Source organism: Eptesicus fuscus, chromosome 5 (assembly GCF_027574615.1).
Source record: "Eptesicus fuscus isolate TK198812 chromosome 5, DD_ASM_mEF_20220401, whole genome shotgun sequence".
In the NCBI taxonomy this organism is placed as follows: Eukaryota; Metazoa; Chordata; class Mammalia; order Chiroptera; family Vespertilionidae; genus Eptesicus; species Eptesicus fuscus.
In genome coordinates, this window is record NC_072477.1 from 74,043,073 (window position 1) to 74,058,365 (window position 15,293).

The 15,293-nt window shown below is 37.4% G+C and overlaps 1 protein-coding gene across 1 annotated transcript; it reads right to left on the reverse strand.

The window, feature by feature from the left end:
• Positions 1 to 13,131: 13,131 nt before the first annotated feature.
• LOC103287482 (olfactory receptor 4K2) lies at positions 13,132 to 14,085 on the reverse strand. Its single transcript, XM_008143197.2, has one exon. It carries the CDS (start codon positions 14,083 to 14,085, stop codon positions 13,132 to 13,134), a length of 954 nt encoding a protein of 317 aa, XP_008141419.1.
• Between the last annotated feature and the right edge of the window lie 1,208 nt (positions 14,086 to 15,293).

Consider the following 15,293-nt stretch of genomic DNA (forward strand, 5'->3'; position numbering starts at 1 on the left):
GAATACTTTCTCCTTTGCTATCTTCTGGTTTCTGATTTTGCATCTAGAAGGCAATTTACCCATCATATTGAGTTCAAACAATATTATCATATGCATATATAATACTTACATTTATATTACTTTTAGTAATTTCTCCCAGTCTTTCAGTTCTTCCTTATTTTCTCCAAATTTGATCTCCTTCAGTTTGTTTCTAAGCTTCCCACTTTCTGCTATGAGTTTTCATACCAGAAATATTTGCAATATACTCTTGACTTGATGCATTTTAACTTGGTCCCTGCACTAAGCTGTGCAGAAACAAGCCCTTCAGGTTCTTCCTTGCAGTAGTGAGGACTCTGGTCCTGTTGTCCCTGACCATCAAATTACAATATCCTAAGGGAAGGCAATATAAAGTCTTCCATTCTCATTCCAAGAAAACTATTTCATTGGAGAAGTGAGAAATCACCCTTTAGAGATCTGAGGTCACACTGCAGTGAGAGTAATTATATTTTAAAAAATAATTTTACCAGAAATAGACAGGAAAAAAGTTGTGTGTGTGTGTGTGTGTGTGTGTGTGTGTGTGTGTGTGTGTGTGTGTGTTTTACCAATTTGTTGGTACATATGAGAACAACAGATTATTTGATTTTCATAGTTTCCCAGTCAGTGAAATAATTTTTTGGCACCTACATTCCTGTCAATAAAATAATTACACAATCTTACAAAATGATCAAAGCCTCAGGATGTTTACTGCCAATCATAAGGAACCCACTACTTCACAAATCTGATGAATCTAGTTAGAGTGCTCAACAAGTTCTGCCATCTGTGGTTCAATAGAATAAATTTATTCTCATTTTAACATAATGATTCCTCAAATTTTTAAAGGTCGTCTCACTTTTTCTCCATGATAAATCTCCTATTTTCCCCTCAAATATGTCAACAGTCTTTTCAACTGTATTTTATATAATACATTTTCTAGATTTCCAAAGGTTGTAATGTAGATGTAATTTTCAAATGGTCACCTTTACAGAAGAAAATTGAAAATAAAATTCTCTACCACTATGTATTTGTATATTTCCTAGTAAATATTCATATAACAATGGCATATGCTTGAAAGAGATAGATACTGAAAAAAAGTTATTTATAATTTTAAGAGTGAAAAATATTTTACTGATGGAATACATTCCATGTTTAAAATTATTAATTTTATATATGAATATGTGTGTAAGATTAAAAACACAATATCAAAGGAAAAATGGAAGATCGGTAAAATTATATTGTGCACACTTTTATAAGCCAAAAAAATATGGACACATTTATTTGTTTATTTATTATTTTTATTTTTATTTTTTAAAGAATGATTAATTTGCATTTTTATTATTTCACCAAGAGAAGAAACAGAACTTGTCTAGCTTTCTTCACACCAACCAAAAATTTCGGATTTGAAGTTTGGGATATTTTCCATGATGAGCTGAATCAAAAGTCTATTTGAAAAATATATATTTATATAAAAAAAGATTTGGGTTGTTTGCACGTAAAACATCAATTGATAAGTTTGTCTTTGATCCCATGTTGCTGTGGACACATTTATTAAAGAAAAGTTTTTAAATATCCAGAGGAGTGGTACACATTCTGCACAGTGTAATAAAAATACGAAGGAAGGAGTCAAAAATTGTATAAAAGGGACTTAAACTGAATTAATGATATTGCATATTTTTTAAATTTTATTTTTATTGTTGAAAGTATTAAAAACGTCCCCTTTGCTTGTTTGTTTTTCCCCATTGACCCCCTACACCCTGCATCAGCCTCTCACAGGCCTTCGCCACTCTATTGTCTGTGTCCATGGGTTATGCATACTAGTATATGAATATAAGTTCCTGGGTTAGTCACTCCCCTCCCACCCACCTACCTTCCCTCTGAAATTTGTTATTCTGTTCCATGCTTCCATGTCTCTGGATCTATTTTGTTCATTGGTTTATTTTTCATTGCCAGTCTTTGTCTTTTCTTTAATTCTTTATTGTTTAAAGTATTACATATGTCTCCTTTCCCCTCATTGACCTCTCCCCGGCACTCCCACCCCCTAGTAAATGACCTCACGCCCCTAGTGTCTGTGTCCATTGGTTATGCTTATATGGATGCACACAAGTCCTTTGTTTGATCTCTCACCTCCTTCCTGCTTTCCCTCTGAGGTCAGATGGTCTGTTCGATGCCTCTCTGTCTCTGGGTCTATTTTTGTTCATCAGTTTATGCTGTTTATGATATTCCACAAATGAGTGAGATCATGTGATATTTATCTTTTTCTGACTGGCTTATTTCACTTAGCATAATGCTCTCCGGGTTCATCCATTCAGTTTCAAATGGTAAGAGTTCTTTCTTTTTTAAAAAAATATATTTTATTGATTTTTTACAGAGAGGAAGAGAGAGGGATAGAGAGCTAGAAACATCGATGAGAGAGAAATATCGATCAGCTGCCTCCTGCACACCCTCCACTGGGGATGTGCCCGCAACCAAGGTACATGCCTTGACCAGAATCAAACCTGGGACCCTTCAGTCCGCAGGTCCACGCTCTATCCACTGAGCCAAACCAGTTTCAGCGAGTTCTTTCTTTTTTACAGCAGTATAGTATTCCATTGTGTAGATGTACCATTGTTTTGTGTTGTTGTTTGCTTCAAACTTTAAGGTACTTATTTATTTTATTTTATTTTATTACACTTGAATATATATTTTTTATTTATTGTCTAAAGTTTTGACTATATCTCCATTTTCCCTGCTTGATCCGCCCCCCTCCCCCAGCCATTCCCACTCCGGGCAAGCCCCCACCACCCCAGTGTATGTGTCCATTGGTCATGCTAATATGCATGTGTACAAGTCCTTTGGTTGCTCTCTAAACCCCCCTCCCCTGCCATTAGTCTCTGGATCTATTCTTGTTCATCAAATCATGTTGATCATTATATCCCACATATGAGTGAGATCATGTGATATTTATCTTTCTCTGACTGTTATTTCATTTAACATAATGCTCTCCAGTTCCATCCATGCTGTTGCAAATGGTAAACGTTCCTTCTTTAGTATAGTGGCATAGCATTCCATTATGTAGATGTACCACAGTTTTTTAATCACTCATCTGCTGATGGGCATTTAGCCTGTTTCCAAATCTTAGCTAGTGTAAATTGTGCTGCTATGAACTTAGGTGTGCTATATCCTTTCTAATTGGTTTATGATTTCTTGGGATATATTCCTAGAAGTGGGATTACTGGGTCAAATTGGCATTCCATTTTTAATTTCTTAAGGAAACTCCATACTATTTTCCACAGTGGCTGCACAGTCTGCATTCCCACCAGCACTGAAAGGGGGTCCTTTTTCTCCACATCCTCACCAGCATTTGTCGTTTGTTGATTATGGCCATTCTGACAGGTGTGAGCTTGCACCTCATAGTTGTTTTGATTTGCATCTCTCGGATGATTAGTGACTTTGAGCATGTTTTCATATGTCTCTTGGCTTTCTTTCTGTCTTCTTTCGAAAAGATTCTATTTAGGTTTGTTGCCCATTTTTTATTGGATTATTTATCTTCCTTTTATTAAGTTGTATGAGTTCCCTGTAAATGTTGGAGATTAAACATTTATCAGTGATAACATTTGCAAATATGTTCTCCCATACAGTGGGCTTTCTTCTTGCTTTGTTGATGGTTTCTTTTGCTGTGCAAAAGCTTTTTATTTTGATGTAGTCCCATTTGTTTATTTTCTCTTCAGCTTCCATTGCCCTAGGAGCAGTATTGGTGAAGAAATTGCTTCAGCATATGTCAGAGATTTCGATGCCTGTGGATTCCTCTAGAAGTCCTTTATCCATTTTGAGTTTATTTTTGTGTATGGTGTAAGTTGGTGGTCTAGTTTCATTTTTTTTTGCATGCATCTGTCCAATTTTCCCAACACCATTTATTGAAGAGACTGTCTTGACTCCATTGTATTTTCATGCCTCCTTTGTCAAATATTAATTGAGCATAGTGGTTTGGGTCGATATCTGGGTTCTCTATTCTATTCCATTAGTCTGTATGTCTGTTCTTGTGCCAGTACCAGGCTGTTTTGAAAACAGTGGCTTTGTAATACAGCTTGAAATCGGGTATTGAGATCCCACCTACTTTGTTCTTCTTTCTCAAGATTGCTGTGGCTATTCAGGGTCTTTTTTTATTCCAGATGAATTTTTGGAGAGTTCTTTCTAGGTCTGTGAAATATGCCTGTGGTATTTTAATGGGGAGTGCATTGAATCTATAGATTGCTTTGGGTAGTGTGGATATTTTAATGATGTTGATTCTACCAATCCATGAACATGGTATGTTCTTCCATCTGTTTACGTCTTCCTCTACCTCTTTTTTCAGTGTCCTGTAGTTTTCCGCATATAAGTCTTTTACCTCCTTAGTTAAGTTTATTCCTAGGTATCTTAATTCTTTTGGTGCAATGGTAAATGAGATTGCTTTTTTAGTCTCTCTTTCTGTAAGTTCATTATTGGTGTATAGAAATGCCGGAGATTTCTTGGAGTTAATTTTGTATCCTGTTACATTGCCAAATTCATTTATTAAATCTAATAGTTTTTTGATGGAGTCTTTAGTTTTTTTATGTACAATATCATGTCATCTGCAAATAAGGACAGCTTTACTTCTTCTTTTCCAGTTTGGATGCCTTTTATTTCTTCTTCTTGTCTAATTGCAATGGCTAATACTTCTAGTACTATGTTGAACAGGAGTGGTGAGAGTGGGCATCCCTGTCTTGTTCCTGTTCTTAGGGAAATGGTTTTAGTTTTTGCCCATTGAGTATGATGTTGGCTGTGAGTTTGTCATATATGGCTTTTATTATGTTGAGGTATGATCCTTCTATTCCCACCTTGCTGAGAGTTTTTATCAAGAAAGGGTGTTGGATTTTGTCAAATGCTCTTTCTGCATCAATTGGTATGTCTATGTGATTTTTATCTCTCAATTTGTTTATGTGCTGTATCACATTTATGGATTTGCGGATCTTGTACCATCTTTGCATTCCTGGGATAAATCCTACTTGGTCATGGTGTTTGATCCTTCTGATGTACTGCTGGATCAGATTTGCTAGAATTTTGTTGAGGATTTTGGCATCTATGCTCATGAGGGATATTGGCCTGTAATTCTCTTTCATTGTCTTGTCTTTATCTGGTTTTGGTATTAGGGTGATGCTGGCTTCATAGAATGAGCTTGGAAGTGTTCCTTCCTCTTGAATTTTTTTGGAATAGCTTGTGGAGGATAGGTTTTAGTTCTTCCTTGAATGTTTGGTAAAACTCCCCTGTGAAGCCATCTGTCTCCAGGGTTTTGTTTGCTGGAAGCTTTCTGATGACTGCTTCAATTTCTTCCATAGTTATTGGCCTATTGATATGTTTAGATTCTTCCTGATTGAGTTTTTGAAGGTTGTATTTTTCTAGGAATTTGTCCATTTCCTTCAGGTTGTCCAGTTTGTTGGAATAGAGTTGTTCATAGTATTTTTTAACAATCCTTTGTATTTCTGTGGAGTCTGTTGTTTTTTCTCCTCTTTCATTTCTGATTTTGTTTATTTGGGTCTTCTCTCTTTGCTTCTTGGTGAGCCTGGCTAGAGGTTCATCAATCTTGTTTATCCTTTCAAAGAACCCACTCTTGGTTTTGTTGATCTTTTGTATTGTTTTTTTTTTTGTTTGTGTGTGTCTATGTCATTTATCTCTGCTCTGATCTTTGTTATTTCCTTCCTTCTGCTTACACTGGGCTATTCTTGTTGCTCTCTAATTCTTTGAGTTATAGGGTTAGGTAATTCATTATCATTGTTTCTTGTTTTTTGAAGTAGGCCTTTAGAGCTATGAACTTCCCTCTCAAGACTGCTTTCACTGTGTTCCATAGATTTTGGATTGGTGTGTTTTCATTGGGGTTTGTTGCCATGATGCTTTTTTATTTCTTCTTTGATCTCTCTGGTAACCCAGTCATTGTTTAATAGCATGCTGTTTAGTCTCCATGTGTTTGATTTTTTTTTGGATTGTCTTTATTGTAGTTGATTTCCAGTTTTATGCCATTGTATTCTAAGAAGATGCTTGATATGATTTCTATCTTCTTGAATTTGAAGAGACTTTGCCTGTGACCCAATATATGGCCTGTCTTTGAAAATGACCCATGTGCACTTGGAGAGAATGTATATTCTGTGGCTTTGGGGTGAAATGTCCTGAAGACGTCAATTAATTCCATCTGGTCTAGTGAGTCATTTAGGATTGATGTTTCTTTGCTAATTTTTAGTTTAGAGGATTTGTCCAATGGTGATAGCGGGGTATTAAAGTCCCCTACTATGACTGTATTGCTGTCACTCTCTCCCTTGATATCCTCCAGGAGGTTTTTATATATTTGGGTGCTCCTGTATTGGGTGCATATATGTTTACCAGAGTTATTTCTTCTTGTTGGATTGCTCCCTTTAGTATTATGAAGTGGCCTTCCTTATCTCTTGTTATGTCCTTCACTTTGATATCTAATTTGTCAGATATAAGTATTGCTACCCCAGCTTTTTTTTCATTTCCATTCGCCTGGAAAACCTTTTTCCATCCTTCACCCTCAGTCTGTGTGTGTCTTTTTTTCTGAGGTGGGTTTCTTATAGACAGCAGATATATGGGTTTTGTTTTCTTATCCAATCCATTACCCTATGTCTTTTGATTGAGGCATTTAATCCATTTACATTTAAAGTTATTATTGATAAGTATTTGTTTATCACCATTTTTATTCTTTACCCCTGTGTTCCTTCTTTGCTTCCTATTCATCTTTTTACAGCAGACCCTTTAGCATTTCTTGCATTGATGGTTTGGTGGTAATAAACTCCCTTAATTTTTTTTTTTTTTTTTGGTCTGTGAAGCTCCTTATTTCACCCTCAATTTTGATTGATAGCTTTGCTGGGTACAGTATTCTTGGATTCAGACCCTTCCTTTGCATGACTTTGTATATTTCATTCCATTTCCTTTTTGCCTGATGTGTTTCTGTTGAGAAATCAGTCGTTAGTCTGATGGGGATCACAAAATTTTATTTATCTACCTCAGTAACTATTACCTTATCTATGCATCTACTTTTATTTTCCTTAATAATGTGAAGGGTCAAGCATTATCATTCTAATTCTGCCCAAAATTATATTGAAAATCCATTCCAAAATCAATAATTCATTAAATCAATTTAATAATTGCTCATTGTAAACACATACTGATTGAACAACTATTTGAAATTTATCTTGATTCATAAATGTGATGAGCAGTGGGAAAATCAAGCTTCTATAAGCTTGAATTAATATACAACCCAGTGTAGTTTTCTAGTGGAAGTTACTTTTAATTTTCCAAATTAATCCTGATGTATCTTAATTTCATGCAAATATATCCTACCTAATAAAAGAGTAATATGCAAATTGACCCTAACTCCGCTACACCCACAAGCCATGCCCACCAGCCACGCCCACCAGCCGATCAGGAGCAAATATGCAAATAAACTCAACCAAGATGGCTACAGCCACAGAGAGCAAGAGGGAGGCTTCGGTTTCCCCGGTAACAAAGGAAGCCAAGCTTCCTGCCTGCCATTTCGGGCCTAAGCCTCCACTCAAGGCTACAAAGTTTCAATTATAGAAGGTAAACAAATCCAAACAGAAATGGCGGCAGCCACTGAGCTGGAAAGAGCAGGAGGCAAGGGTTGGCCCCAGCAATGGAGGAAACAAAGCTTCTGCAGCCCTGGCTGGCCTAGGCCTCTGCTCCAGGCTACAAAGTTTCAATTATAGAAGATACATCAATCCCAAGAGAAATGGCTGCCGGCCATGGAGCGAGCAGGAGGCTTGGCTCCGCTCTAGGCTACAAAGTTTCAATTGTAGAAGGTAAATAAATCCCTTATCTCAGGGCCTCTGCTTGGGTCGCCAGGGGGCGTGGCTGGCCTTCAAACCACCACAGGCCCTTCACCCAGGCCACCCTACACCCCAAGGGAACCCCCACCCTGATCTGGGATACCCTTCAGGGCAAACCTGCTGGCCCCCACCCATGTACCAGGCCTCTAGCCTATCTAATAAAAGAGTAATATGCAGATTGACCATCACTCCAACACACAAGATGTCTGCCCCCATGTGGTCAAAGATCCTGCCCTCATGTGGACACAAGATGGCCTACACAAGATGGCCAGCAGGGGAGGGCAGTTGGAAGGGACCAGGCCTGAAAGGGAGGGCAGTTGGGGGCAATCAAGCCTGCAGGGGGAGGGCAGTTAGGGGTGGCCAGGCCAGTAGAGGAGGGAAGTTGGGGGTGACTGGGCCTGCAGGGAAGGGCAGTTGGGTGGGACCCAGGCCTGCAGGGGAGGGCAGTTAGGGGTGACCAGGCCTAAAGAGGAGGGCAGTTAGGGGAAAACACGCTGGCAGGGGAGCAGTTAGGCATCAATCAGGCTGGCAGGCAGAAGCAGTTAGGGGCAATTAGGAAGACAGGTAGGCGAGCAGTTGGGAGCCAGTAGTCTTGGATTGTGAGAGGGATATCTGACTGCCTGTTTAGGCCCGATCCTGATGGGATCGGGCCTAAACGGGCAGTTGGGCATCCCTCGAGGGGTCCCAGATTGGAGAGGGTGCAGGCTGGCCTGAGGGACCCCACCCTCCCCCGTGCACGAATTTCGTGCACCGGGCCTCTAGTATAGATATAAGTAATTAAAATTTATAAAATAAAAATTTACCTTTCAAGTTAAACATGTCAATTGTTAGCTCAGGAAAATATCAAACCCCTTAAACAAGGACACCCAGAGTTGGTCAGAATGCTATTAAAACAATTAATATTTATTAAACATATATATATTATATCCTTCAAGTGATTTTCTGTGGTATAAGTATCATTATTATCTCCCTTTACAGATTATGAGACATTAAGTGTCTTTTCAAGTTCACACCACTAACAATCTGTAGGACTGGCATTAAACACTGGTAAAAAGATACATGGGCCTAAGATTTCACTACACTCCAGGTGGGTTGAGGTTCTGCAGAACCTAAAACTTATAAATTATGAGGGAACTTCTGTAAGAAAAGAAAAAGAGTAAAAATAATGAATAAAAGGTTGTGAGGGCCCATTCCATGATCCTGGGGGAAACTCATGCAAAGAAGAGAGTATGAAACAGCATTTTTTCCCCCTCAAACATTTTTGGAAGTATACATCACTTATAGATTTTATTTCCATTTTATTTCCATAATTCCACCACATAATTACAATTATATTTTATCTGTTTTTATCTATACCTGATTTTTTTAAAAAATTATCTTTATTGTTGAAAGTATTACAGATGTCCCTTTATTTCCCCATTGGTCCCCTCCACACCACACCCACCGCATACCTGATTTTTCCCATCTGTATCAATTCTTCTGCTTAATTTTACAAGACAGTTTTTCACAATTTTTAAAAGCTCATAGATTTGGCATTACCAAACTTCATGGCTCCCAAAAACCTAAAAGAAGCTGAAGTTGCTTATCAACATAGTCTTTTTGTAAATTCTTAGTATCTCAATACTCCTTCAATAGTGTTATTGGAAATGTAGACCATTTAAAACTTTCCTCTACCTGGTATGTTCATCTGGCATGCTTTGCAAAACATTATTCTACCTTCAGATGGCCTGGTGGCAAAGAACACCATCTTTACTGCAGTTTAAGTAGCCTATAGCCATGTCACTACATTTATCCTTAGTAAGAGGATCAGCAGCATGTTGAGATGACATGGTGATAAAATCATCAATCTGTAGCTCCTGATTAGGTAAGTTTTAGGTGTTTATTTAAAACTAGAGGCCTGGTGCACAAATTCATGCATGGGTGCGTCCCTTGGTCTGGCCAGCAATCTGAGCCAACCTGCCCAGTCCCGATGGGGGCCGATCGGGGCCAGCCAGCTAGAGGGAGGGATTGCAGGAGGTTGTCTGTAGGAGTGCACTGACCACCAAGGGGCAGCTCCTGCATTGAGCATCTGCCCCCTGGTGGTCAGTGTGCATCATAGCAACCGGTTGACAGGTTGTTCGGTCGACTGGTTGTAACAGTCGCTTAGGCTTTTATATATATAGACTAGAGGCCTGGTATATAAATTTTGTGCTCGGGTGCCCTAGGCCTGGATGGCAATCAGGGCCTATTGGGGCCATCTTGCCCAGTCCCAATGGGTGCTGGGCCAGCCAGGGCCTGCCGGCTGCTGGATGAGGCCTGCCAGCTGCTGGACGGGGCCTGCCAAACAGGGGGAGAAGTAAGGGGGAGAAATGGCAGGAGGTTTGCCAGATGGGGAAGGGACCAGGGCCTGCCAGCTTCTGGACGGGGTAGGTTGGCTGGCCAGGGGAGGCTGGCTGTGAGAGCGCAATGACCACCATGGGGCAGCTCCTGCATTGAGTGTCTGCCCCCTGGTGGTCTGTGCACATCATAGCTACTGGTCAACTGGTCGTTCCAGTTGTTCCCATTGTTCTGGTCATTAGGTCGTAACTGTTGCTTAGGCTTTTGTATATATAGATGTGGTGCTGTCTTGTGTGTTGACTCTCCATCCTGAGCCATTGGCGAAGCTGGAAGGTAGTTTGCTTTATAAATGGAAATGCTCCAAAGAGCCTCACTATAAATCTAACTACTCAGTCTTGTTGCTGACTACTCAGTCTCATTGCTGACTTGCTTCAGAGTTGTCTTCCATTCAGTCATACCTTTGAGGGTTTTGGCAAACATGTCCTTGACTTTTATAAATCTCCACACAAGCACTGAAGACTGATGATATCCCTTTAAAAAGACTCCAGTTTTATATTGAAAAACAAAAAACAAAAAATCATATACCTCAATTCATTAAAGAATATATTTCCCTTTCAAATAAATGTTATTTGAAATAATTACTGGGGGCATTTATAACACACCAGTTCAACATTTCTGCATAAATGAGTTCCATGATCTTGAACATTTTTGCATAAGTAACTAAAACTGAGATAAAGTCCACACACACAACCTAAATTGGTCCATTTATATCACTATTTCTAAAAGAATTATACTTTTATTTTGAGGACATAAAGACATTTCATTCTCAAATTAATACTGTAGACATTTTATCCAACAATTTCAACACAACTAGGTTTTTTTTTATTGTTTAAAGTATTACATATGTCTCCTTTTTCCCTGATTGATGTACCCCCTCACCACATTCACCCCCCAGGTCAAGCCCCCACTGTCCCAGTGTCCATGTCCATTGGCTATGCTAATATGCATGCATACAAGTCCTTTGGTTGATTCCCTACCTCCCTCCCCTGCCTTCTCTCTGAGGTATGATGGTCTGTTCAGTCAAACATGATTAGTTTTGAAACACAGTGTCAAAACTTTTAAACTATAAAGTTGTCCCCTTGTTTGCTTAACACATTAATAAAGAAAAGAAAAACACTGATTAAGAAAAAAACACATTTTTTTCTCATATGGTTTAAAATGAAAAGTTAGAAATTTCTTTTTTAACTTCTTTCTCATCAGTGATAATTAGTGCATTGTATACTTCTTGGTTTTCTCTTTTTACTCAAAATGCCAGAAAAGAATAACAATTACATATTTATCAAATACTGTGGTTGCAACAGACCCTCATTCCTGTGGATATGAGTTGGATAATATACTGGACCTCATATTTTATAAATATAAACTCACCAAATTCTAAATAACAGTTGATCCTTTAATGGTTACCATCATTTAAGTAAGGTAATCTGTGAAACAACTCATCCAGAATTATTTCTGACCTTCAATGCTTGCAATTCTAGTACTGAACAGCAGGTGGTAGTAATACCTTGTGTACCTTAAAGCTAATCTTCAACCTAGCATTTAAAATGATAACAACAAAAATAACAAAAAAAACCTGATTGTATATAGAAACATGCTTCCTATAATAATGGTGTATTACTAAGCACAAAATTCTTATTTTTGCATCCAAATATTAAATGGAAAATGTGGTTTAACCAAAGTGTAAAGCAATATAATACTTTTAAATGAAAGCATAGGCTCCCCATAGTTTTACTTATTATCATAAATGGTATCTCTTAATTTAATTCTAGCTTTAACTTTCCACACATTAAGCAATCAGGGTTTTTGTATGAAACAAATTGTACTGCTTTGAAACTCATTTCATAATATTTTCTGATTTGCTGAATTCTCTAGGCTCTTTATGCATTCTGCATTATTAGGAGTTATGGCTGTGTTTATTTCCTTGCTAACTAAAAGTGAGCGGTGCAGATTCCTCTACTTATAGAATTTTCTTTGGAACTCATCAACATTTGTAATAAAATATAGCAAGGACTTTCTTTAATAGAAGAGATCACAAAATGATTTAAATGTTAAGTAGTAACACTCGGAGATATATGTAGATAATCACAATTTGTCAGAGGCTACTCCTATGGCAGTATTGAGTTTCTAAGGCTTATAGATATAGAAATTTTACTAATTTTACTCAATTCTCTGAATAACTCAATTGTTAGTGTTATGTAAATGTTATCTCCTAGTTTTCTTTTAATCTATACTTCCTCTTCTCATTTTCTTTCCTTTTATCAGTGAACAAGATATTAATTTTGAATTTCCTAATTGGAAAAGTCACTCTTCACATTTTTTAATCCTCACCTAAGGATGTGTTTATTGATTTTAGAGAGAGGAAGGGAGAGAGATGAGAGATAGAGATAGGGAGAGAGAGAGAGAGAGAGAGAGAGAGAGAGAGAGAGAGAGAGAGAGAGAGAGAGGGGAGAGAGGGAGAGAGAGAGAAAGGGTGAAACATTGATGTGAGAGAGAAACATTGATTGGTTGCCTCTTGTAAAATTTGGTTACTTCAACAACCAGGGACAGAATGTGAAACCTAGGTATATGGCCACCAGGAATTGAACCTGTGACTTTTTGGGGTATGGATGATGCTCCAATTAACTGGGTCACTCTGGCCAGAGCACTCTTAGCATTTTTATAAATATTCTTTGCTTCTAGAAGAAATTGCTTTTGTCTACTTGCTTTTCTAAAATTTAAAATGTATTTTAAACATATTCATATTTAAATATGAACTTACCTTGTACTTTCACAAATCTTGGCAATTACAGTTTAATAAGAAGTAAGAGCATAGCATGTGCTGTGTATACAACAACTGTGGTACTTAATGCCTAGGATGCTAAAACTAAAAGATAACCACACTAGAAGTTAACTAAAAAGAATGCAAAGGAGCTGCTTTGTTGGAATTTAGAAGTCTATTTTTCAATTTTCTCATGGCTGCCTTCACTTCTTGGTTTCTTAATGTATATATTATTGGATTCAGAATGGGAGTAAAGATGGTATAAAACACAGACAAGATCTTATCTATTAAAAAACTGCTTAATGGCCACATATAGATGAAGATGCATGGCCCAAAGAACATGAAGACAACAATGAAATGAGCTGTGCAGGTAGAAAGAGCCTTAGATGGCCCTTTTGAAGAATGATTCTTGATAGTAACCAGGACAATAACATAAGAATTAAATAAAAGAATAAAGCAGGACAAGGCAATTATGCCACTTGTTGAGATCATAAAGAGTCCTAGGACATAAGTATCCACACAAGATAACTGGAACACCACAGGAAGATCACAGAAAAAGCTGTCTACATCATTGGGACCACAGAATGGTAAAGTGAGAGCAAATATGACCTGGCTCATTGAATGCATGACTCCCACAACCCAGGAAGCCACCACGAGGGCAACACATACCTGGGGACTTATGATTGAAGCATAGCGGAGAGGCTTACATATTGCAATATATCTATCAAAGGACATAGCCATAAGTAAAATGATCTCTGTACCAGTAAAAAGGTGTAGAAAAAAAATCTGAGTGATGCAGCCATCAAAGGAGATGGTTTTGTGTCCAGTAAGGTAGTCTATAATCATCTTAGGGGTGGCAAAGGAAGCAAGAGACATATCAATGATGGAAAGGTTGGTAAGCAGGACATACATAGGAGAGTGTAGGTGAGAGTCAGCTATAACTGTGATGACTATGAGGCTATTACCCACCATTGTTGCCACATAAAACAATGAAAACACCACGAAGAAAAATATCTGTAGTTCCCAGGAATCAGAGAGTCCCAGCAAAACAAATTCAGAAACAGTAGATTTATTAGCCACATCCATTGTCCTGAATGATAGGTGGAAGCCTGTATTTTTTAAAAAAAAAAAGTCAAGAGAAAGTATGAGTCTATTGCAGCAAAATATACATTTCCAAGAAATCACTTTCATAGCTTTATTTCCTCTATGAAAACTTATATTTAATATTCTTTCCAACCTCATTTGGTATATTGATTTGAAAGATAATTATAGGGTATCAGGGATCATAGTGGGATACCATTTAAGTCATAGGTGCTGAAAATAACACTTTCTTTTCTGGTACTAATGGGCAATCAAATTGAGATAATATCATCTTGAACAGATCTACTTATCTACATATTTGCTCATCCACTTATTTATACAATCCTGAAGATAATAGCTAACATTAAGTGAACCCGTACTCTGGGCTGATAAAATGTTAAACACACACATTTAATTATTTAGATTTTATCCGTAACAATATCCTTATTAGAAGAACATATAAAAATTATATCACATACAAATGACATAGGCTGTTAAGCAACATTACAGAAAGACTTTAAACAGTTGCAAGAACTCATAAATTTTCAGAGAAAAATTGTTAATATATACACAGATAGAAGTTGCCTGGCTGAAACAGAACAGAAATACAGAAAAAAATTAGTTTTGCTGACATTTATCCAGCAGAAGACTGTTATTGTCAACTATACTACAATATAACCAACCATATAGCCCATGGGATGGCATTTAATGTTTTTTTCTTCTCAATTTTTGTTTTGTTAAAATAGAAATCTGTTCCTCTTACAAATATTTATAATTCTATGGCTTAAAATTTTACCTTGTCTCCTGGAAAATATAGCATAAGTTTTATGGGAATAAGCTATTTAGTCTCACACCTGTTTGAATTCTTCTTTCATATATACCAACACATGCAAGCTATATATTGATCTTAGCTCCATGGGATAAGGGTTAGGAGATGAAAGTAGGAAGGGCAGGCACATAAAAAATTTAATAAAAACCATTGGTGAAACATCTTTGCTTACCAGATCTATAGCAGAATCAGCGTTTTAGATTATTCAGAGTGTTAAGCAGACTCTGACAGAGCACATATAGGAGACGATTTTAAATATAAATAAATGACCTAGATGAATCATTAGTTGTTTAGCAGCTGTAGATAAAATGGATGTGGCAGGGACTTGGGAATTGACCAAGAAATAGTCCTGCAATGGGATTTATTAAACAACTAAGATGGTATT

Bases quoted from the DNA above. Each gene is read 5' to 3' on its own strand.
- LOC103287482 (XM_008143197.2), bottom strand. From the start codon at position 14,085: ATGGATGTGGCTAATAAATCTACTGTTTCTGAATTTGTTTTGCTGGGA.